Below are 24719 nucleotides of genomic sequence, written 5' to 3'. Positions count from 1 at the left end.
GAAGCACCCTACTAAACTGGATTTAGTTAGAAGTGAGATAGTACATGCAGTAGTTACAAAAACCCAAACCTTTTTGGGTTGGAAAGAGATGGCAGTGGGAAGGGTGTGGGGGAAGGAGATTAGGAAGCACAAACATAAAACAGGATTAAAACAGGGTATCAGAATGAATAATCCCTTTCCGCTGATTTAATTTACACCACACTGACACAGTAACTACAATGACATTCCCAAACATTATTAAGAACAGATTATAAGCAACTGCTCAGAAGTGGAAGGGAAATGACATTCACACAAGTTTGATGCACAATTATGTTTCATAACAATTCCATTCATCTGAAAGTTAAAATGGCCAGTCCTGCAGAAGCACCAAAAAAGTCAGAAACAAAACTTAAACTTACCAAAAACCATTCTCCATATTGCAGGGTGGGGACGTGTAAAGGGTCCTGTGGACAGTAAACATAAAGCCTATTAGAAGACACATCAATCAGAACCACATAATCTGGTTTTGAGTATAGCTCATATGAGGATTTGGCATAAGCATGGATCAATTCTGCAGCAAACTACATAATACACCTCAATGTTGGGACACTATGTTAAAAAAAAAATGGTAACAGCAGATTTCAGAAAGGGAGACTGCCAATTAGTAGGATGCAGACAAACTTTTCCATTATTTTTACAGAGTTGTTTCCAGAACAGTAATACACTGTTTGCTCGGCAGACACCACATCTCGGGTATCACCTGAGGATGTCTTGATCCTGTTTCTAGACCACAGCTCACATGTGGCTTGCTCCCAATGAAGTCAGCAAATACAAATTTCCGTGTGTTAGAAGAAAAATATGGTGCTTAGCATTCAGATGACTCGGAAATATTAGAAAAATGCCTCCTAAAACTTCCACACTGAGTATCATATATCTGACAAGTAGCAAGATATCTATGCTCTTTACCAGTGTCAGTATTATCTACTTTAGAGCCAATGAATAAACTGACTTTATTAGATTAAAAACCTTTCAGTTAATGTGAAAAGCAGAGAAGGTAAGTCTAGTGAAACTGGAAAACCTCTAAATATGAATCATACACTTAGGTGGCAAGAAGTGGCTGAACAAATATTTTCAGCACACACTGCAGGCTGCTCTTTCACCACTGTATGCATAAAGCTCATTATTCTCTGGCATTCAGTTTTTCAGGGAGCGCTTTGTGGAAAGTATGGATCTCAGATTTTAAAAATCTGAGAAAAATACATCCCAACTCTGAACTACAAAGCTGCCCTAAGCACAATCACTGTTTTTTCCTGAAAACTGCCAACCCTGAGATAGTTTAGACTTGACCCAAGAATTATGCTTTTGCTGACAGCAGTAAGCAAAATTTAAACATAAATACATCATACATAAATGAAAAACAAACCACAACACCCACCAGGAAGACAGCATTTTCTCCACAGAAATAAGTGACACACAAGTGTTTTTTACCTTTTGCCCTTTCTGCTCCTCACACAATTACCAAAACTTTTGTCCAACTTCAATTTCTACTGAGCAACTGTGGGTTTACACTGTAACGTGACTTTGACCATTTCTAACTATCAATAGCTTCTGGTAAGGCAATTTATGTAAGCTGTTATCTCTCCGAGAATCTGTAGAATGACACTTCGTTAAAACACTCTGAGGCAGACTCCTCTTAAACATTATTTAAGGATCTGGCAGCATCATTACTGAGCAATCTGAGCTGCAACTGTGTACCTTCAGAGACATGACTTTGAAAACCTGATTTCCCTGTTAGACACAGGGAAGTTATAAATAACTCACATTTTACAGTTATCTCCACTCAGTATGACTGCAACCCATTTTTAGACTGTTCCTTAACATAAAGGAATTCAAAAGAGTAAAGAAAAAAATACATTTAACAGTGGTACTTTAATAAAAATCAAAACAAATATGGCAGCAATAAAGCGAAATTCACATGTTACAAGAAGTTAAGTATAAACAGTACAAACCTTACTCACCATTAGGAAAAGCTAGAACACTGATGATTAGAAAGAAGAAAATCACAGAGAGGATACCCCTCCAAATATTATCCTCCGGGACAGAATCATCCCTGAAGAGACAGACAACATCAAAGTGTTAAAGTACATTATAAGGATGAAGTCAAAAGATGTCTCTGAAGATATCATTATTTAAATAAAGGCTACATGGTAAAAGTACAAGAAATAAGCATGCTGGTTATATAATAAGTCAAGATAGTAACTGCACTGAATGCTTTTCACTCTCCACTTCTGGGTATCCCTTTCTTTCACGAGAGTTAAACACATGATCAACACATGCGAGCCATAAGCATTGTCAGAAGTCAATGCAGAAGCAACACCTAAATTTAACACAAGGTGAAAAAAAAAAATCTTCCTGCTTTAACATTCACAGAAACGTCATCAAAAATACTTTTACACCACAAACAGAGACCTAGACCAAAAACTCTGGGAGCCTGGACGCACTTCCTAGGTTTCCCTCTGCTGTTTTTGTGCTGCTCTCATCCCCTTCCCTTCCTTTGGCTTGTTCCCAATGCCAAATGCCTGAGCTAAGCGCAGAGAGGGTGGAAATAATGATTGCACAGCTTAGAATCCACGTACAACTGAGAGACAGCAAAACTTAAAAGAACCAAGGAAAAATATCAGCTTGCTTTTAGATCTATTAAGCCAAAGCTCTGAATAAAATAGCAGGTATTATTTATGCTACTCTCATATTATGGCCAGAAGAGAGATCTAACAATTCCAGGGCAAACTTGACTGAACTCTTCTTTCTTTTCAGGTAGGTACAACATAGTGTACAGCAGAAAGAATAACAAAAAAAAAAAAGCCCACTCAAGTCTTCTAACCAGCAGTCAGCTTCTAGGACACTTCAGTAATACAAACAGAAACAAACTTCAGACTATCATAATATGCACAGCTAATATTCCGTAACATATCACCCACTACAACTGAAATTAAAGTTTTACTATCCAGGTAATTTTCATATACTTAGGATCAGTTTATCTATATAAATATATTCCTTTATTTATTCCCAATGCATGATACCAAAAAATTCCCAGCAAACTTTCGAGGGATAAAGCTCTTCCTGGCTGAGCATCTGTCACATTTCTGGATAGCTGAGTTAAGAATCTGTGACAGCCTAAATGTGTTCCACATTAGATATTTGCTGCAGTTATAAAATATTTCTCACATTGCCAAATTATTTCTCTTTCCCTCAAAACTCAGCCTTAACAGCTCCACAGCAGACTTTCATCATTGTGAGGCATTTAAGCACTGTATGAGTTTAACTGTATGGCAGGAAAAAGTACATTAAACATGAATGGTTTCTCTGCAGGCCCTAGGGACTCCCCACAGCATTTTTTTTTTTTAAAACTAGCTCAGTCCAGATTTACCAGTCATTTTCCAGCAGCTACGCTGCACAGGCTGACACTTTACACCAGCTATGAACCCCAAGTTCGAGAGCTTAACTCGCTCTCTTGGCAATCTCAGGAGCCTCATGCCATCCAGCGCACTTTCCAGGCAGAGCCTCAGGCTCCAATGGCTCAGACAGCAAAGCCATCTTCCTGTTTTAAGAATTTATGCAAATAACACACACACCCATGCTATTACAGGTGCCACCAAGTAGTGGAATCTTTTTTTTTTTTTTTTTTTTTTTAAGAGCGAACAGATTACTAGAATCATATCACTGTACTATTCAGCATGGCCAAGAAAGAAGTGAAAGACACTGTGATCCCATCACTTAATTGCCAGTGCCAGGTGGGCTGAAAGGTGCTCAGGTTTGCCTAGGAGGATTCTAAGTACTACTTGGCTTCAGGAGAGCTGTCCTAGTTACATTGGCACCACTTCCCCCAAAAATCAACAAGATGTTGTATGCAGTGTTAAACTGTATTTCTTTCCAAGTAAGTGGTAGAGGTATTTCATTTTGGCTTGCAGACACCTTTCAAAAGGGACAGACATCCAATATTCTTGACAGAAGCAGGTGAAAACAGGTGGGAGCATGAGACTCACTACTGTTAGGACAAGAATTATGGTGTTCGCCTGGAAGAACTATTTTGGGGAATGCCAAAAGAAATAGGGAAGCAAAATAACTGTTGGAGGAAAGACACAATCACAATAATCAGGAAAATGTGCTAAATCATCTCCTTATTTAGCCTTAGGAACTCTGATGCTGACTTTGAAATACAAGCGTTCATGCAGCAAAAACAAGGTTTCTAATGCTTGTGTGGGAGGATAGATGAAAATTCTCTCCATTTAAACCCACTTTACCAGTGCATTTTTCAATTCTGTGGCTTTTTGCAGAAGAAATAAAAAAAAAAACAAACCACAAAGCACATAATAACTGCATAACCTTTTTCTCTCTCTTGCTCTTCTCCTCGCTCCAGAACACTACATTATACTGGCACATTACAAAACCATAAACTAGTAAGTTATTACATCACCAAACCAAAAAATGAAGATACTCAACTTCAGGAAAAAATAGCTAGGACACTAAATTTAGAGTGTGCCTGGGAAAAAAATATCTTCCATAAACTCCCCAAACCAAACCTAAATGCACAATAATCCAGTTTAATCAACTCCATTAATCAAGGTATGTGAAAGACAACAGCCCTACATCCTCATAGATCTTACTCCTGCTTCCATAGACCCCTGCAACTTCACACTAGAAGCTACCAATCTGTCACCTTCCTCAGTCCTGTTGTTGCTCTCCACAAAATATTCCCTCCCTCGCGCCCACCTGCCCTATTGCTAGTTGCCCCTGGGCTCAGAGGAGGCCACATCCCTCTCTCCAGGGAGGAAGAGGACAGGGAAAGCTAGAGCCACTCCACGCCTCTGCTCCAACGCGCAGCCTGGAAGCAGAGGAGCCTGTGTCTGGCTCATTCAGCAGGAAATAACCAAGGCAGCTGCAGCCATTGTCAGAAGCACTGGAAGGATGTGCTTCAAATTAGACAGAATACCCTACACTCCCCTCTTTAACATGGAAAAGTTAAAAACACTCACATTTCCTTTTCTGGATTATTATTATTACTATTATTATTGCTACCTGAAGATTACTGCTATCTGAAGTTCAGCTTCACCCTTCACAGCTTTAAGACAGCAACAGCAGCTCTTAGTGATCCCAAGGGAGACCCCATGTTATGGCTTGGTCCAAGGGAAAAGCATTTTCTAAGTTTGTCTGAACGCCCACACATTTCTGACACAAAACAAGTATAGAAAAGACACGAAAGACTTTTGGGAAGCAGAATTTCCTCTGCCTATGACAAAGTTCCTGAAAAAATGAATTCTACTTAACAGCATCAGTATGAATGCATCATAGAAAATCCCCTGCTTGGGATTTTCTATGATTGACAATTGATAAGGAAAGCTACGGAACAACTGTCAGCAAAGAATTGCTTGTCAAACCTTACTGGGAAGCCTACAGCACCTCGTGCCCAGGAGGTGGAAACACCAACACAGTCACTGGTGACTCAATGCAATAAGCTGGTGGGAATAGAAAGACCAGACCTGGGACCACATACTGTAAGCATGTGGGGAACTATCTCCTCCTCCTCAGTAAAGGGTACATATGGTTTGGTACATAAGGCAACAGAGGCAGCACTCTGGTATCACCCAGGAGATTTCAGCAAGTTCCTGTGATAGCAACAGCAGAAGAGGAGGGGAAGAAGAAAAAAAAGAAAAAAAAAAAAATCAGAGTAGTTTCCACAACCTGAGAAGAAACAGAGAAGAGTTAAAGAGATGTCAACGAGTATTTAAAAACAGGAAGTAAGGCACAGCAGGTACGGGGGAAGAAAATGAAACTGAAGGAGTTGTAGTTAGAAAGTGAGCAAGACAAATCGAAAGAAAAGCTAGCAATTCTCTTGGAAAACTGCAAACAAACATCCCAGAAGTGAAGAAATATTCTTTGGGCCTAGAAAACTCTGTAGTTCTGAAATTGCTGGTTGGCTCATCCTCTGCTTGGAAGAATTAACAGCAAATTCCTTTCCTTCCCCAAAAGCGAGTGATCAATTCCATTAATCCTTCAGAGTGATGTCTGGATGAGAATCCTTTAGTAACTCGCAAGTTTTACCTAAATTAGTCCTACAATTAGAAAAATCATTGGGCAAGGGGAGACAGGACAAGAGGAGCACTTGTAGCAAAGGTCTCCAAGACATCGTACCAAAGCACAGAAACATGCCTCTGATTTAAGACTTAAGAAAGGATCCATGGGACATTCTACCTTAGCTTAGGTAACAAGATCTAAGTACAACAAGGGGCCATGTTCACCAAAAATATCTTCCTTGGGGCCATACACAGGTTTAAACAGGAAAAGGCACACCTCAGACTATTTGCAGCTACACTATTCTATGTTTCTTTATGCTGTTTTCTCAGCTCAACCCCAGCTTGACCATTATTTTCATAGCTGATAAAAACTACACATTTGGATTCTTAGAATAAGATTGAAGATCACACACTGAACTGTACATCAGACCTAGGAACAAATAATTATGTTCTTCTATCAAATGCAGAATTTAATCAACAAGGCCATTACAAACTGTGATCATGTACATATAACGCCGCAAAAGTGTAAATAAGTCCAAAACACGCAATGCACAACTCAGCCAAAACCTCTCAGGAATCACTGTTTGCCCAGAGATGGCACAATGTAGCCTAAAGGAGGATTATGTTATCATCTTCACAGCCCCATTCAGTATGAGGCAATGAAAAGTACACACAACTTAGAAAAACACTCTAAGACACTCATCAGACTGTACTGCCATACCCTTTGTTTACAAATACGGCTCCTGAAACCAACTGTGTCCACTCTCAGCTTTATTTCTATGAATGACAGCAGTGGTGAAATCCACAGAGCTGCTCCTGCGGTGGGGAAAGGATGTGCCTAAGCATGTTTAGTATCAGGGCCTAAGTCAATGTGTGACCGGCCTCAGACAAAGTGTGTTGTATAGAAATGATGACACAAAACAGTCACTACCATGCACTGAACGCTTGGTAAATTATCTACTTGAGCGATGTCACTGCTGGGCTTCTTAATAGTCTAATAAAAGCCATTTTTGGCAATCGCTTGAAACACACCCGTTGGTTAAGACTTTAAGCGAGAGCATCAAAACGCTCAACAAGTTCCCAGGAAAGGCTGCGGAGGAGGACAGAGGACCCCGCTCTGCGGCTGGGGGGACCTCCCGAGCCGGGCGCTCCCCAGCCAGCGGGCGATGCAACACCCCTGCCCGCTGAGCACGCAGCGAGCCACGGCCCGGCACCAGGGCTCCCCTTAACCCGCCCCCTGCAGGAACCACCGCCCGCCGGAGCCGCACTACCCGTCCTCGCCCCCGGGAAAACGGCCCCGGCCTCTCCCCATCCCCATCCCCATCCCCCGCCCCGGGAGCCCCCCTCGCCCCAGGGCCGGGTACGCGCGGCCGCGGCGCCGCGGGCACTCAGGGGCGGGGCGGGGGAATCCCCGCAGCGGCGCCGGGGGGCGCGCACCTGGTGAAGGCGAAGGCCATGAGACTAAGGATGGTGAAGCTGAGGAGGGTGATGGTGTGCGGCCGGTAGAAGAACTCCAGCGTGATGTCCTCCACCTGCTGCTCGTTGATCATGCGGAAATGCAGGCGGTAGTTCACGTCGTCCTTGCTCAGGGTCCGGCTCCCCACGCACGACGCCATCTCGCCCCCTTCCCCTCGCCTCAGCACAGCTGTGGCTCCCCCAGGGCGGCGCGGCGCGGCCCGAACCAGCCCGGCCGGCCGCCCGCGCCGCCTCCCGCTGAGGCGACACCGCTGAGGGCAGAAGCGCCGCGCCCGCCTCGCCGAGGGGCGGAGCTCGCTCCCGCGGCGCCCCGCGCCCACGCAGGAACGGAGGGAGCGAGCGAGCGAGCGAGGGAGGGAGGAAGGAAGGAGCGGAGCGCGGGGGGGGGGGGGGAGGGGAGGAGCCACACTGCCCGCTTCGAGCAAGCGGTGGGAAGGACCCTTCTCTGCCTGCTTCCCCCCCTCCGTGATCCCGAATGGTCTCGCCCGAGTTGGGGCGGGGGAGGTGGGCCGCGCGCGGCAGCGGCGCGAGGGGTAGGTGAGGCCGTGGTGGGGGTTATCAGGGCTGCGTGGTGGGGGCCGGGGAGTGGGGCGGCCGCGCTCGCCCTCCCGCGCTTTCCCGCCGGCCGGGGTGGCCGCCTGCGGCGCGGGGCGCCCTCACCCGGGCTGTACGCAGAGGCTGCCGGCCGCGGGAGGCCTGCCAGAGGCGGCGAGCGCGGCGCGGCGCGGCGCGGCCCGGCTTCTCCCCACCCTGTGGCGGTGTGCGAGATGACGGCTCTGCCCGGAGGGCCCTGTCCCTCGGGGAGGGTGTAGGTGCCGCCTGAGCTTCCCCCCGCGCTCCCAAGGGAACGGCTGAAATACAGGGCAGCTGCACAGAGGCGGCCCCTCTCCGCAGCAATGCCTGCTCCGTTTGTCACGCCTTTAAGGCCTCAAAGCAGCTACTTAACGCTTCGTAGCGAGTAACGTCTGCTTTAATGCTCAGGGAATTAACGCTCACGCTCCCGGCCCTGCGGGCAGCGCCTGTGTTGTCCTCAGCCCTTTCTCTCCCAGCAGGATGCTGCGCTGAGCTGGAAGATGGCTTTGCGGGCTCGGCAGGTCTCTCGCTGGTGTTGCCTACTGCGAACGGCCCGTGCCGCCGAATTTCCTCGGAGGCTGAGTGGCCGCAGCAGCACCGCACAGGCATGTCGTGGGTTTGTGCCTCGGGCTCCGCTGCCCTCTAGAAATGACGTTTTTCCGTGGAGATTGCAGTCATATAGGCAGGTATCTGCAGGAAGCTGTTATCCACCTAGCAGTGCCAAGGATGGATGCTTTTCTTCTCCCGAAAGTAACTTGCCTTCACCAGTAAAACAGGAACAAGCAAAAGCAGAAATATTACCTGACGCGAATGCAAAAGCATGTGAAGGTAAGAGGCCTTAGGGATACCATTTCTCCCAAATCATGCTTTCAGTATTACCCTTGGTTCTCCTTTTTTTGACCTGTTTATTTTTAAAAAAATATATGAAGTTCCCGACTTTCACTTGTTTTTAGCCCCATAGTTAACGCAGAATTCCTGTAGTCACTCTAGCATACAAAGAATGCCTTTAAACCGAGATAAAGTGCGATGTTTTGAGTAGAAATGTCGGTCTGGAGCTGCTGTTTGAAGGGGTTTTCTTTTCATAACTCTACCTGTAGCAGCTGATCTTTTGCCTTTGCCTCAGTTGTGCTGGTACAAAAGAAAGGGGTTTGTGTGTTGGTTTTGGTTGGGGCTTTTTTTTTTTTTTGAGCAAGGGTTAGGCAGGCTGCTTGCAGTACACAGCCGTTTGACAGGGATGAGCAACAGGAGGCAGCAGAGCGTGAGGCCTGCTTAAGCGCTGCCGTGACAAGAAATGCTCGGCCAACAGTCTCCTGAGGAAAGGAGGTAGATGCAAGGTCACCTTGGTGTTGTTGCCCTGAGGAAATTGCCTCACTTTTCTCTACTTTTATATCTAAGTCATGATAAAAAATAAAATACCACCCTCTGAAAAGAATTCTAGTACGCTGGGGAAACTTGTGCATTATTACTAAGCAGTCTCGTATGTTCAGATTCTGCTTTGAGCCCAGCCAACTTGGATGCAACAGAGCTTACTTTTGGGGTAGCTCAGAGCTGCAACTGAGATCTGTGTGTTTGTGCAGCTGGTTCTGGAAACAGTGCTGCACCAGAACTGACAGGTCAGCCAGCTCGTATGTGTCTGCACCTGCTGTGCAGTTTATCTCTGTGCCAGATCTTTACCTGCCAGCAGATTTACTGTAGTATGTATGGAGCATTTTGCCCAGTTGGCAGTGTATATAATGGAATAAACATAATTGCTAACTTTTATTTTTGTTATTTGAGGTGTGTTATATCCTCCTGTTAGGAGGGTTAAAGAACTCAGAGTGGCAAAAAAAAAGGGCATCTGCTCCTGGAATGGACCTTGGTGTATGTTGGTCCAGTTCTGAACAAGATGAAAGAAAGTACTTGATATCCATATACATTCCTAGAGAGTTCTTGTTACTGTTTAAGGTGTAAATGTTGCTGAAAACGTTTTACTGTGCTTTCATTTCTGACGCTTTGAGAAAAAGAAGTGGCAAGACCTTCAACAGCTATTGAGCTAATCTGTGCAATTCTTCCTGGAACATTAGGATCATCCATCCTACTTACTTTGGAACCTATCTTGGTAGTTCTGGTGGGGCTTTGTTTTCTTGACATGGAAGAGTGTTACCCTAGTCTCTAGGAAGTCATGTGCAAAGGTAAAGGGCACAGAAAATCCCCATCCTGAAGAGTTTATAATTAGGGCTGTTGATCAGTAATCAGTTTGATAATCGAGGTGGATGCTAGTAGCCAGCCTGCAAACAGTAATCTTGATCTAGCTGCTGTGAGCTCCTGTCAATAGAAAAATAGATCAATTCAGAGAAATATTTTTTAAAAAGACATTGAGCTCTGTGACTTGAAACACCAAAGGGGAAACAAGCATAATGATGTTCACTTGGAAACCTTAACAAGTAGGAAATGGAGCTTGATTTTTTTAGCTGTTAGAGGTGGTGGCAGTCAGCAGCCATTCTGTAATGGATAAGCTTGTTGGAGCTGGCTGTGAAGTACCTTGAAAGTTAAAACAACTGCAGTTCAAGCATGAGATTCAGAAGAGGCCCAAAGTAGTGGGCTTGACAGGTTATGAAAAATAATCTTTGCAGTAGCTGTTGATCTGGATATCATCAGGCAAAAATGCATTTGTGAAGACATGAAAGAAGATTCTTTTTCAAGAAGGTGATGTGATCTGTTGTCTGCAGCGATCAAGGCAGCAGACTGAAGACAGGCTTGCTGGGTACTACGCTCAGATTTGGCCACATGAGCAAGGGTTGATGGGCAGTGACAAGGAGATGGAACAGAGACAAAAACTGGGAGTAGAGTCTATGTTTTCAAACATTAATAGATTGGCTGTTCATCTCATGCACAATGTTCTTCCATTTTGAAATGGATTTTAAGAGATCTGTGTAGCGTTTGGTGGGAGCAGCTTTGTCTTTCACAAAATGCCTTTGGGTCTTCTGTATTTGTTTCTTAGACTGGGATGATATCCCACCTTCATCTGCTTTGGAGGAGATTTCTGAGGAAGAAGCTGTACAGATCATTGCAGAACCGCTTCTTCCCCTTCAGTCTTCCACGCTCCGAGATTATGTTGATCACTCGGAAACCCTGGCGAAACTTGTCCACCTAGGTATGTGTGCTTTTGTTTATGTGGTCTGCCCATCTCCGGAGCTTTGGATATTCTATAGTTTGTGTTTTGATCTTACTGGTTGGCTTGTAAGCTTGAAAATAGAGACAGTGCCCAGTGCCCAAAAGCAGCAGAATGTGATGGGTAAATGGAAGAAGAGAGGGGACTGCATGACTCGCTAGCAATGCCATATTACTTGAAGACAAAGCTGGCTAGTTTTCCTCGCTTAGTGCTGTGGATGCTGGAAGGAGGCACCTCCCACAGCTTCCAGAGGTGGGGAGCACTTTGTGTAACTTGATTGTTCTTTCTTCTTCTGGGCCAGTTAAGGATGCTTTAATTTGCTGCAAAGGAAATTGCACCTTTCTGTCCTTGGAGGGGTGGAAGTAGAGCAGTTGCTGTGCAGAATCTTAGAAATGGGGCACAGTAAACTAGAAATGCAAGAAGGAAGGGATGGAAAAGAACCTTATTTCTTATCAAAAAGCATTTGGACTGTGCAGGGGTAGCTGAGTTCGAGGTTCCTGGCCACATCCTTGTTTCCCAAAAGTGTGAGGAACGTTAGAAGGAGGTTGGAGAAACAAATACTTGAGAGAGGGAGATCTGTCCCCATGTAGTAACAAATTGCTATGTGTGAGCCAGTATCCAAAGGCACTTCACTGCAAAATCGTTTCCTTCCCTTGTATCGTGGAGTTAGGAATTCCTTACACACATACTGCTGTGCAAACAAGAGGTCTCTACATGTGGCACGTGCTAGTGTACTTGATTCCTCACATGCAGGATTCACTGCAAATGTCTTCCTCAAAAAATAAAGTTGGCAAAGCATCTAAAATGACTGCTTATTTTATCTGGAATCTTTCCACAGTGTACAAGGTGTTGTGACTTTGCTGTGTCAAGCAATTAAAGTATGCTAAATTAGTGCAAAAAAGGAGTAGTCCTATAGATTTCGGGATGCCTTCACGAAACATTTGTAGGAAGTAGGGTCTGTGTTTAATTAAAACAATTTCTAATTTTGTTTGTTGTAGGAGTTGACTTATCCCAAGTGGAGAAGCGTCAAAAGGCAGGTCAACTCTTACTGACTTTGGACTTTGAAAAAGATGTAAGAAAAATACTTCTGTTTCTTAAGGATGTGGGTGTAGAAGACAATCAGCTGGGACCATTCTTAACCAAAAATCCATACATCCTTGCTGAAGATCTGGAAGCTTTAGAAACAAGGTAAGCCTTACAAATAGCAGCAGGTTGTTAAGCCCCTTGGCTTGAAGATCTGGTTTCCCAGTTGGCTTAACCTTGTCTGAGCTTATGTTGCTGCTGCTTCCTCTCACTCAATCCCTGGCTCCGTGTTCCTGTACCTTCCTATCATTAACATGTGGTGGTATCATAAGTAGAGTGAACACCCTGATCCACCTGAAAACTGACTGTTAACCAATTTTACAGCTCATCCCTGTCGCTCTGCCACAGAGGAAGCAGCTTGTCATCCTAGGCCACTTGCTTTACCTCTGTCAGCTTAGATTCCAAAATGTTAGTCCCTGAGGCTTTGTCTAAACATGTAGAACAATATTAACCTCTTCAGTTGTGCTTTGAAACCGCTCTTCTAGATGATATGTCTACCCATACCTTGTGAATTCTGCAGTAAAAGAAGCAGACCAGACCTCTTCTGTGTTTACATCTAATAGCAGCAGCAGGTTTTGGTGACAATTTTTTTCCCCATTGTCCAGCTCAAACTGAATACAAGAATGCAATGAACCAATTTTTGTGTGTCTTCACACTTGTATCGCCCTACACTGTTCCTCAGTCCATAAAATGGACTTTTATTCTTAAAATTACTCGACAGGCTTGCATTAATTCAGCAGTTCTCTTACAGAACAACTCATGTGTGTGCGCATGCTTTTTAATGAACTCAAAACATCTTGGTATTTTAAAATTCCAGAAAAGAAAGTCTTGTCTGCTTGGCTTTTGCGTGTAGTAGCTGTCAAAGACAGAAATCTGGAAATAAAGCTTTTTGGATACAGGCATATTAGTAGCCTCACGTCTAACATAGACTTTTCTTTTTTATCCTCTGTTCTTCCACCCTCCTGTTCAGTAAGTGGCCTTTCAGAAACAATATCCAAAAAGAACCTGTGTCATTTTTCAGCAGTAGTTTTGAGTGTAGATGTCAGAGTTGCTTATGCTTTTCTGAAGAGAGTATTTTTGCTGTGTTAAGTATTCTAACTCTCCTGTGAAAACAGATTTGCATTTCAGTGACTGTCCTGTGGCACTGCTTGGTTAGTGAAGTAGGCGCTGAACAGGGCAATCCAATTTCTTCTTCATTTTCTGCAGCTTGATTTTTCTGCCAGTTTATCTCTGGCGCTGGTGAATGCTTTCCTGCAAGCTTTAAAGCAAGTGTGCTGTGGGGTGTGTATGGCAGGCTGTGAAGTGAATGTGTCTCAGATAGCTGTCTTTTGAAAGCTGAGTATCACCTTTGCATAAACACTTCAGTGCAGATGGACATGGTATTGGTTACATCACTCTGGAATGTTTTATTGCTATGGATTCCACGTTGCCAGGAAACAAAACACAAATTTCAATAGATTTGGCATTTGACTTCAGATAAACATTGTAAAAGTCAAAACATTCCATAATTCATAACAATTCTGACAGTTGCAAATCAGTGTCTGTGCTGCAGCTGCACCAGATGCTTTGTTTTACGGTATTGTTAATGATGACTTAGAACTGCTAACGTGCTACATAGAACTGCTGACCCCTGTAGCAGAACGAGGGCTAACCTTGGTGCCAGCGCTCACAAATGTATCTCAAACTTTGGTCAGATCGGATGATCGTACTTCTTTAATATACCAGTTTCTAGAGTCAGGCTATTACAATCTTGCCATCCCTCTTTTAGGCTTCTTGCCTTTCCAGAATGCAAAGAAATGCTTCAGGTGTGAATCTGACTTGTTAACAGAAAACAAGTGGAGGGGAGTCAGGACAACCAGAAGGTTTTATTTTTAATCTGCTCATTTGGCTATGTTTCAGGGGTGCTTGGCAGTTGTGCCCCTGAAAAATCGAATAGAAGAAATAGAGCTTAGCCAAGCTGCAGCATTCAAAACATAATTGGATAATTGTTGAAGGGCCAGTTGTTTATTGTTGTGTTCTGCATTTCTTCCACTCCTAAACCTCTCCTTGTCTCTGAGGCTCCTGCAGCCAGTTCCATCAGTATTGTCTGGAGCCTAGGCTGCTACCTGCTATGTTGGGGTGGCCACTCAGTTAGGAATTGGCCCTCTAGAGCTTGTTCTTAGATCTTCTGTCTAGAGGTTTTTGGCTTGTGATGACTTCACTTTAATTTTTTTCTCTCCACAAGACATGATTTAACACACAGTCTGTCTTTTGCTGAATATCTGCGTCTGCAGAACATTCCGCAATCTATTTAGTACCTTAATTACTGCCAGATTAAATCAGTTCTTGTATGCTCCAAGTTCATGTGACAGCAAATACTTCTGTATATGCTCATCTACAACCAAAGGAAACCTCTTCAAATTGTAGTTTAGTTTTTTTGTAAATGGTGGCATGTGCGTTAATCATGTCTCTCTTTATTTTGTGTGCTGTATTTCCCCCCGCCCCATTCCTTTTTCTGGGAGCTATGGTAATAATCTACTGCAAGTAGTACTTGAAATAGGATTTCACTTTCACCAAATTCAGCAAAGTTTGGAAAAAGTCTTCAGTTGGAAAGAAAGTAAGCTCTGTTAAACATAAAAACTTTAGTCAGCTCCTTCTCCTTTCTGACAACCAGATGTTTTGTAACTAAACCCTCAGACCAGTGACTGAAAGTAGGGACCTGTTGTAACAAAAGTAACTTCAGCTGATTTAGAAATGTCTTTTTGGACAACGTCTCTACAGATAGCATTGTTGTATGATATTTCTACTCCAGTGCTATTGGCAAACCATGGATGTATGGGGTATAGTACTCTGTTCTTTCAACAGTAGAAATGGAATTCATTAAAATAGCAAAAGGCTGTATATATCTTCTTGTCCATACCCTATGATGATCTATTAATGTGTTTGCAATCTAGGAGACAGGCTGGTAGTTAAACGTAGGTTAACATAGTTATCTGCTTAAGTACAGCTGGAAGGAATTAAAATCTGTCTTCAGTATTGACATTCTGCTCTGAGGTTTATTTTACTTCTAATTAATTGGAAGGGATGGTATTTTGCTTTTATGATAACTGCAGATTTCCCCCTAATTATTTTTGGCAGGGTTGCATGTTAATGCTAGAACATCTGTCCGTTTATAAGATATCACTGAGGAATTTAAGCAAGTACTGAATAAATGGAGGCAATAAAATTTTCATCACTGTATTTTATTTTGTTTTTGTTCTCTTTCTAGAGTGGCTTACCTAAAATCAAAAAAATTTGGTAAGGCAGAAATTGCTCAGATGGTCTCAAGAGCTCCATATTTGCTGTTGTTTTCAGTGGAAAGACTGGATAATAGACTGGGTTTCTTCAAAAACGAACTTGATCTCAGTGTAAAAAAGGTAAAGACTGTACACTGAAGTCTGTAGGTACTTTGTTGGTGACAGCTGTGAGACCTTGCAACATGAATACTTCAAGTGTCTGGATGTCATCCACAAACGTTAGTGACATTACTAACTAACAAAGAGGGTTACAGGAGGATAACATGATTTTAACTCTCTATAGAAGTACTGTGGACATCTGACATTCTAAGGTCATGAAATACAGTTCCTGAAGATGATTTGCTGCAGGTTATTATCAAACAAGCATGTATGTGTCCAGCTCTATTATCTGAGGTGGTCAGAGGACTGAATCCATTGCTGAAACAGCAAGCAGCTTTTTTAACTTCTGGAAAACTAATTGGTCTCTTCATTTCTTCAAGATACTGGAACGTACTTAACCCATTGGTGAAAAATAGTTTAATCTGTGATTATCATATCAAACTAAATGCCAGATCACGTGCTTAGCTTGCCAAGAGTAACCCCTGGGTTTGCTCATGAGTGCCTACCACATCATGTGCTTAGTGGGTATTTAGCACCATGCTTCGGGATCTTGAGAGGAGGTATTAGCTGGACTTCCCTGGAGTAAGTGGGCAGTGTTAGTTGTTTTCTGCAGTAGCTGGGGATTGCAGTGAATGTCAAGTTCTAAGTGGAATCTGGTGGTTTTCTGTTGGCTTCTGTTTGCTGAGCAGTCGTAGCTGTCACAGTGCCTGTTGCTGGCCTTTCCATGCTTGAGGTAAGAGATCTCTCTGGAAAGGGTTTAGTCCCTGCCTTGTACTTGGGGCGTATTACAAGTAATCACATAGCTCAGGGGATGAGAGTAATTTCTTGTATTACCATAATACTATGGTTTAACCAGATCCTGAGGTAGACAAATTCCACTGCAGCTGAAAAAATCCTTTTGTAGCCTACATCAGGTACATAATTTTTTTTTTTTTTTTTTTTTAAATGTGGGAAGTAGCAGCTTGAGCACTAAGAGACTGGGCACTTGAGCATGCTTTCTCCTTTTGGGTTATGCTTACTCCCTCTTCCTGTCTGTTTTACCACAGCTATGTTATTTTTGGTTTTCCAGAAGAACATATTTGAGTAACTTTTTGCGTCTTAGTATACTGCTGCTTCATGCAGACTCATCTTTGAGGTAGAGATAAAATTAAATAAAAGTAAAAGTGCATCCCTCTTCCAACTTGGAAAAAAGAAAAATTTATGTGAGATCTCTATCTTTCTTTCACAGATGGACTCACAAACAAACTTTCGGTAATCATCTTTCCTTTATGTGTTTTCCTTAATTGCAGACAAAGGATCTGGTGATTCGTCTTCCAAGGCTACTGACTGGCAAATTGGAGCCTGTAAAAGAAAATCTTCAGGTCAGCTTAGTAGCTATTAAAAGTGTATTGTGTAGCCACAGAGTTTAAGGGTTGTCAGAAGATAAAATTCCTGGAGAAGAATCCTGCACAGAAAGAGTTTAATGAAATAATTTTAATGGAGATATAAAATAACTGAGGGTTTTGTTAAACAATTTATTTTTCTCCATAGCTTGCAAGCTTACAGCATGCGTGGAGCAGTATCTTACTCTGTCTTACACTGTGATGTAGGTTAGAAATTTTCATCTGGGTCCCTTCCTGCCAAAAGTTGCTATCTGATGCTATCCATTTCTTTATAACTGAAAAATAGGGCCTGCTCCCTCTTTCTTTCTTTTTTTTTTTTTTTCCCCTCTTTAATTATTATGTTTTTTTGCTGACTTGGATTGTCCATGAGGATTTAGGAGCAAGAAATGTGCAGTTGATTATTTTCCTCTTGGCAGGTAGCTAGGCTGCCAAACTGTGCATTTGACACCTATTGTCTGATAGCAGATGGTCGTTATTAACAACTGTTGGGAAAATAACTTCAAACCCACAGGGACTCCTTTCCCTTTGAAAATGTAACTATGTATTGGTTTAATTATTGTGCTGTAAAGCCATCTAGGCCAAACAGCGTGATGTAGTGTAACAATTTGAGAAATCCCATTATCCTATAATGCATAACTATGAATTAAAATATATAATTTTCAGACAGACTCACTGCTCTGAAACTGTTAAACACTGGGAATCTTGCAATCTGAAATGTGTGTGTGGTAAGGGAGGAGACTGGAAAGTAGCAGACTGTTCCAATTAATAGTGCTTTCTTTTTAATGAACATTGTTTCCACAGGCTAAGGATTCAGTATAATGAATGTGTTTTTTAAGATCCTCAGTTCTATGCAACTTTCTTGTCTATCCACCAAAAAAGTGCACAGTGTAGCATCCTTGGTTTTGGCATGTTTGAGAGACAGCAGAAGGATTTTTAGGTCCTTGCCGTTAGAATCTACTGATACAGAGAAGCTCCAGCCTTTCAGGAGGTTGGATATCTCGGACTCAGAATCTGGGTTCAGACCTATATGTCCTAAGCTGTTGGTGGGCAGGCAGTACTCGGAAAGCGAAACCATATACCAGCAGTTCAGAAGTCATCTGGTGACATCCCTCATTCTGAGTGGGCTGTTATTTAGAAACAACTGCTGCAGACGATACTGATTGTCAAAAGATACCAGTTATGGACTAAACAAGCTGAAGGATGGCTTATCCATCCTCTGAAGGTTTCATCAGGCACAATTAGAGATTTACTGACAGGGTAACACTGGAAAGCTTGCATTAGCACTGCCTGTTGCGGGAATCGTACAGAAGATGTTGAATATTGCTGGGGCTTACACAGTGAGGATGTTGGCATATGTGCTCTAGAGAGTTACAGAATATTAAACACGTTTGGTGTCAAACTGAGGGCAGTCAAAGCAACTTACACTTGAGCTCACCATTCATGTCAATAGAGAGCTGTTCCATTTCACAGAGCAGAAAAGCTCAAGATCTGTGCCACAATTGCCTCTACAGTGGGGCCAGCTATACTTCACTGACTTAACATCACGTCTTACTCTCCATTACGTATCTTAATGCAGTAAGTTACCCCTGCCAACTCAGATCCATGGAAGACACCACTAAAGTGCAAATACATCTTTTCATACTTGAATGTTGTCTTAGTTGATTAGTATTTCTTGTGATATTTATAAAGTAGATAAGGAAGAACCAGGAGTTGAAAGAGCTGATTATAGTCACCTCTAGAAACAATTCCCTGTAAGGATCTGGAAGTCCTAAGGTAGCTTCAAAACCCAGATTCGAAGCCCTTCCCTTTGTATTTGCCAGGCAGTTTTGGAAAAGAGCTGCAGTCTTGGCACATCAAACTGGAAAAACAAAAAGCGTCACTTTTTTGCTAACTGAAGAAGTACCTGAGTTGGATGTGAAAGTCTGGTTATGTTGACTGGCAAGCACACCCATTTCATGACTGAAAACAAGCTGCTTGTAAATGTCACTGAAGGATAGAAGAAATGGCTGAGTTACCAGACCACTCTTGTATGCTGAATTCCTTTCTCAACAACTTAATAAACTGCTTGCCATTCTGCACTTTGGGAGGAGTGCTCATGATTTTATTGAAAAAATGTGTTTTGTTTTCCTTTTGGGAAACGATAATTGAAGTCAAGGCAGTCTCCGAAAAAGACGTCTTACTTTAGACATTAACCAACTGTAAAAATAAATTGAATACGCTGGATATTCTACACCTCTCTTTCAGGTTCAACAGACTTCAGTTGAAAACTACAGGACTGGAATTATACTCCCTAATATAAAAAATATAACTTGGATACATTAGCAAAAGAAATAACACATTAACAAAAGTAGTCACTAGCTATTTGATTGCTCTGTTTTGCAGAGCTCAACAGCTCCACAACTAGAAAATCAGTCTCTTTTGACAGCTTGGTATTGAAACTGATGAAAGACTCTTAGGGGAGCACTTTTATGCTTGCAACTGCCGTGCATACTGAGACACAGCTTTTCGTGTTCATATCTCGGACAAGCTGAAAAACACATAGCATTCACAGAAGTCATCTTTGCTTCAGGGATACTCTATAAACAAATTACACTTTAATCCAAAATGATAAAATAATTTGCAGTCTTACTTGAGAAGAACTGGAGTGGCAGATATTGTGGGTTGCATTCTTATTGCTCTGTGACAAAGGGTAGAAGAATTTTGCATTAGTTTATTTCAGTGGCACGTTAAAATAAGTTGAAGTTTGCTGTAGCTGACTTCTGAAGATAAAAATTGTGTTCTTTTGCAGGTTTGTCAGATTGAACTTGGTTTTCAACGTAATGAAATTCAACAGATTGTGTTTAAAACCCCCAAGATTTTAACTGCAAGTAAAAAGAGACTCAAACAGACATTTGACTACTTACACAACATAATGGGTATTCCTCACAACATGCTTACTCGCTTTCCTCAGGTGAGCTGTTAACTTGGGAATAAATTGTAGGTGCTCTTTGCACAGCCGCTTCACTGGTTTGGTGCTGAAGGTGGAGCCTCGCTATATGCAGGACATGCATGAATTCTTCAACTTGTCTGTGGCTTTTACTCTAACTGGGATAACTTTTATTAGCATTTCGGCAACCATTGAGGATTCCGGTGTGGAAGTGGAACATGGCACTTCTGGCACATGTGACACCACCACTCCCAGTCTTGTGAATTTTTAAGTTTTCAACAGAAGTAGTCATGCTCATGTCTTCTGGATTCGTGCAAGGGAGATTACTGCCTGCTTAGGGATTCCTTGTCCTGAAATCTTACCTAGCTATGAGACACAAGGGAAGACAGATCATGCAGAAGATGTGTTTGTTAGATAATATAAAACTATTTCTTTTGGTTTTGTCTAGTTAACAAATAAATTTCTTAGATTCTAGGATCTGAAAATATAGTTTAAAGGTAAGAGAAGTTCTATCCATTGATATTCCTATTGCTGCAGCAATAACTAAAAAAATCACAGGAGTGAAAATAGATTAGTTTTGTGATAACTGTTTTTGTTTTTTCTATCTCCTCATTATTGTTATTTCCTCACAAATTAGAAGTTGAAAGCATTAGTCACTTCAGCCAATGCTGACCTACAGTCACACTAGCTTCTTACAAGGTAAAAAAGAAAGCACAAATTACAACCTCTGAAGTGCAATAATTTTCTTCCTAAAGCAAGTCTAGTAGGGAATCTCTCTAATCTACCTGGCTAAAAAGCCAAAATTATATGGGGAAATAAAACCACTCCCCAGGATTTTGATTACTTATCTTGCTATTTAATATATCTTTACTTAACAAGGATGCTTGCTATAATTCTAATCCATATGTCACTTTTTGCCCTCTTTGACCTGTAAGGGACCACAAGTCTTGCTCATTTGTTTCTCAGTTACCTTACTGTTGGCTTCATGGTGGCTCACCTCATTATTTCTCTTCCCTTTGTTTGGAAGAGTAAGCGGAGAGTTTCCTCTGTTCCTTGTTCTTGGCGCAGTCACCCTCTCTTTTCCCTGTTCTTCCCTTCCATCCTCAAAACCTGTTGAGTTCCAGCACATGGCTAGCACAACTCAGTCTGTATGTGGTCTGGCCATTAACTTTGTGCATTCACAAATGCATACAGGTCTCCATCTCTTCTTGCTTCTACCCTGAATGACAGTACTGATGAAAATAAGACGCATACAGGATTTTTTTGTCAAATTGTTTCTGATGTTACAGCTGCTGTTGTAACCATCCTTCCTGTCACCTAGCTCCATAAACAGTGGTTAAGGATTTTTCCCTGTCTTCTGACTCCCTCTTAAAATTCAGGGAAGGCAGAGGAGGAACAGTAGTCTTGCTTTCTGTCCTAGTTCAAATTAGTTTGCACCCTCGTGAAATCCTTCCTTCAGTAGTGTAGTCTGTCCTTTTTAGTAAGCTCTGCTTGCTTTCATTGCTCTAGTGTTCATGTTTTTGCCATTACCTTCTCTAAAGCAGTGTCTCTCTCTTCAGTTCTTCTGCTCAGAAATTCAGTTAGATCTCTGCTTTTAAGACTTAACTGTGCATCTCTTGTCTTCCTCACTTCTCTCTTTTTAGATGTTCCACTGATTTTTTTTCACATTTCCCTTACCATTGTTCTTGTTTTTGACTGTCTAGAATTATTTTTGTGGCAGATATCATCAAAGGCAGGCATTGCTGGGCAACAGAAGACAGTGGTTGTTTTGAACTGTGTCTTTTGGCTGTGTTATGACAGGAGGTGCAGCCACTCACCTTTTCCGTTGCCACTGTGCGATTCACTCGTTTCTGTTGCGCCATGTGGTCACTTGTTCATTTCTTCCTTGTGACAATCCTCACCTGAATCTGGCTGTGTAAATAAGTGCTTCCGATAGTATAGGGGAAACGCTTGGGTATTCTTGCTCCCTGTTTCTGAATGTCTCCTCTCCGCTTTCTTAGCTGTGATTATACGATTATTATCATATATAAAGAAAAAAAACTAACATGCTAGAGAGTTGTATCCCTCCCTGATTTCCCTTGTGTGTATACGTCAGCGTATTGTATTGAAGCATTTATTTAGAATTTAGGTAATTTGTATATAAATGTAACCTACCTGGTCTTTGACATAAATGGGAAGAAAAGGTGCAAATTATTTTTCTTCCTAGATCTTCAGTTTGTCTGAAAAATGCTCTTATTTTAGATTCATCAGCGTCTGAAATTTAGGCAACTAAAACATTCTTCCCTCCCTTTCTTTCTTAGGTTTTCAACTCAAAGCTATTGCGAATCAAAGAGAGACATATGTTTCTTACATTCTTGGGAAGAGCGCAGTATGACCCAGCACAACCCAGCTACATCTCTCTGGACCAGCTAGTGTCCTTGCCTGATGAGGTGTTTTGTACAGAGATTGCCAAAGCTTCTATACAGGACTTTGAAAAATTCTTAAAAACACTTTAGTTTGTAACACATGTAATAGTTATGAAATAAACATATTTTATAAAACTACTCCCCTTCATGGTCTCTTAATTTCTTAATTTCTAGTTTAAGAAGTTGTTGCTTATGAAACGTTTGTAGGATTTAAAGGCTCAGTAATATTCATTATAGTGACTTAAGAATATATTTCAGAAGGATTGAGTGAATGTGTTGATTGCTACTGATGCAATCCTTGTAATTAATTGCTAACTTAATTCAGAGTGTATGATGAAAAGTAAGTAAAAATGGATTATTCTTTTTTTCTTTTTCTTTCAATAATTTCAATCTGGGGAGATGGAAAACCGGCTAGCGACTCATTCCCTGTCTCACCCTCTGTCTTCTCCCTTCACCCTCCCTCCCAAATGTTAGAGTAACAAGCTAATGCAGTAGCGAAGAAGTGATGTGTTTACCTGCTTTTATCTTAAAACCTAATAATGCTGTTCTGTTCCTTGTATGGTAGAAAGAAGTACACAGTTACATATGTGAAGCCCCTCACACAAAAAGGCATTTTTTGAGAGGTTACAAAGGTGTTTCTTTGTGAAGCTGGCTGCTGAAGTTAATATCCTAAAAGCTGTGCAGTGAAACATGGTTTGACGTATCAAAATCAGCAAATGGAATCTAGGCAAATTACAGAAAGAAAATAAAACAACACATGTCCCTGAAATCTAGAAGGAGCTTATCTTAACTCACTTTTCTCTCTTCTTGTTGAGGAGGGTAAGCAGTTTTTCCCCACCCCCATGAGATTTGTATGGCTTTAGTGTACAAGTAACCACACGAAGAGGCTGTAGTATATACTTCATTGACAGTTACCTTGCTCGGTTATAACAGCTGAAGTAAATGCTGACATTAGGAGTCACGGGAGTATTAAAAGTACTTAATCCTATCAGAAAACAAATTGCATTAATACGGAACTATCAAATGCTTCACAGTGTGTTGGGGCAAGGTGAAGAAACTGACTAAACCCAATTGCAAACTGTGCGATAGTTTATTGTTTAGAAGTTCCATTCTTTCTGTTAAAGCAGTTGAGGAAACTGAAATACAGATGTTTTCATTTGGGTTTAGGCTTATTTAATGAAAAAGCCTCAACGTTTTAAAAGCTCAATGTTGGAGCTTAAAATATCAGTTTGTACGCAGATAGCAGAATAAAATGTTAAATTGCCCTAATACGTGGGAAATAAAGTAAGGTCAGAGAGACATTTAAAAAATGAGTATTGTAGTGATCTCTGGGTTACGACTTGGGTCTTTTATCCAAAATAAAAATTTGGAATTTGAATTGCAACACCCAAGAGAAGGAATGTTGTCAGAACAAGTAGGGTGCAGAATTATTTACTGGGGCATCTTCACTTGAAACACAGTAAAAAGCCACATTCATTGTCTGCAAATATATCTGAGCTGCTGTCTTTTGTTCTCATGTTTCCCACTCCATTGGCCTGGGAAGATCACTTGAAATCCTCTATTACGTAGACTGTTCTTGGTGGAGATACTTGACAAATTTCATCCGAAGTGGTGGCTGAAATATGATGGCTAAGCACTTCCTCATTCCCTCCTTTTCAATAAAACTAGCTAAGTAATTCAATATGCTTACTTAGATTTTTACTGTATTAAATGCTAATAACAAACAATAATCTTCGAACAATCTAGTAAAAATTAATGTTAATAGAAAGTATGTGGGTTCATAATGCCAAAGTAAAGGGTTTGCTTTTGCAGATTTACTCTGCTGTCCTTATCAGAATCTATGTTACCATGTGACAAACAATTATAATATAAATTATGTTTTATAGAATGCATAGATTTTTAATGTCTCAAACTTTCAGCTTTTAATTCCTTTACTATTTTTAAATGTAAAAATGATTGCTCCCAGAGCTAAACCAGTTTCTTTGAAAGGTTAAATGCGTGAGCTTATGCCAAAATAGCTTCACAGAAATACCATGAAGAAAGGAGCAAAAGATTTTATGAGAGTTCTAAAAGGAAAGGGGAGACAGTATAGAAGAACTTTTTGAGGATTGTGCCAAAACCTGTTTGGCTTTAAGATGAAAAAAAAATTTTAGAAGAAATGCTTGGCCTAGAATTACCAAACTTATTGTAGTCTGCTGTTCTTGATAAGGGCAAGCAGTCTTTGACCGAGCATGTTGATTAATTGAGGCGTGCTGGGCACAATACGGCAAAGCCCCTTTGCAGTCTGAGCTGTGCCGCT

General features: G+C 41.6%; 2 protein-coding genes across 4 annotated transcripts in view; one reads left to right on the top strand and one right to left on the bottom strand.

The window, feature by feature from the left end:
* Positions 1-7666, bottom strand: part of PTDSS1 (phosphatidylserine synthase 1) — a 29157-nt gene extending 21491 nt beyond the window's left edge. For both annotated transcript variants that reach the window (XM_086465530.1, XM_086465529.1), the window contains exons 1-3: positions 7488-7666; positions 1998-2089; positions 399-443 (exon numbers count right to left, since the gene is read on the bottom strand). In XM_086465530.1, the coding sequence (XP_086321656.1) occupies positions 399-443; positions 1998-2089; positions 7488-7666 (316 nt within the window). The remainder of the gene's footprint in view (positions 1-398; positions 444-1997; positions 2090-7487) is intronic.
* Positions 7667-8048: 382 nt separating this feature from the next.
* On the top strand, positions 8049-22558 carry MTERF3 (mitochondrial transcription termination factor 3). Of its 2 annotated transcripts, none has more exons than XM_086465093.1 (8): positions 8049-8059; positions 8579-8927; positions 11080-11232; positions 12249-12438; positions 15581-15728; positions 16997-17068; positions 19878-20039; positions 22316-22558. In XM_086465093.1, exons 2-8 carry the CDS (start codon positions 8600-8602, stop codon positions 22508-22510), a joined length of 1248 nt encoding a protein of 415 aa, XP_086321219.1. In that variant the 5' UTR covers positions 8049-8059; positions 8579-8599; the 3' UTR covers positions 22511-22558. The 2 variants fall into 2 exon arrangements, with proteins under 2 accessions (XP_086321219.1, XP_086321220.1); XM_086465094.1 differs by lacking the exon at positions 8049-8059 and adding an exon at positions 20653-20714 and having other exon boundaries at positions 8294-8927; positions 22316-22345.
* Positions 22559-24719: the final 2161 nt, after the last annotated feature.

This window comes from Leptosomus discolor, chromosome 5 (assembly GCF_034619465.1).
Source record: "Leptosomus discolor isolate bLepDis1 chromosome 5, bLepDis1.hap2, whole genome shotgun sequence".
NCBI lineage: Eukaryota > Metazoa > Chordata > Aves > Leptosomiformes > Leptosomidae > Leptosomus > Leptosomus discolor.
The sequence above is the reverse complement of the archived record's forward strand: the minus strand, read 5'-3'. Positions and strand labels throughout refer to the sequence as shown.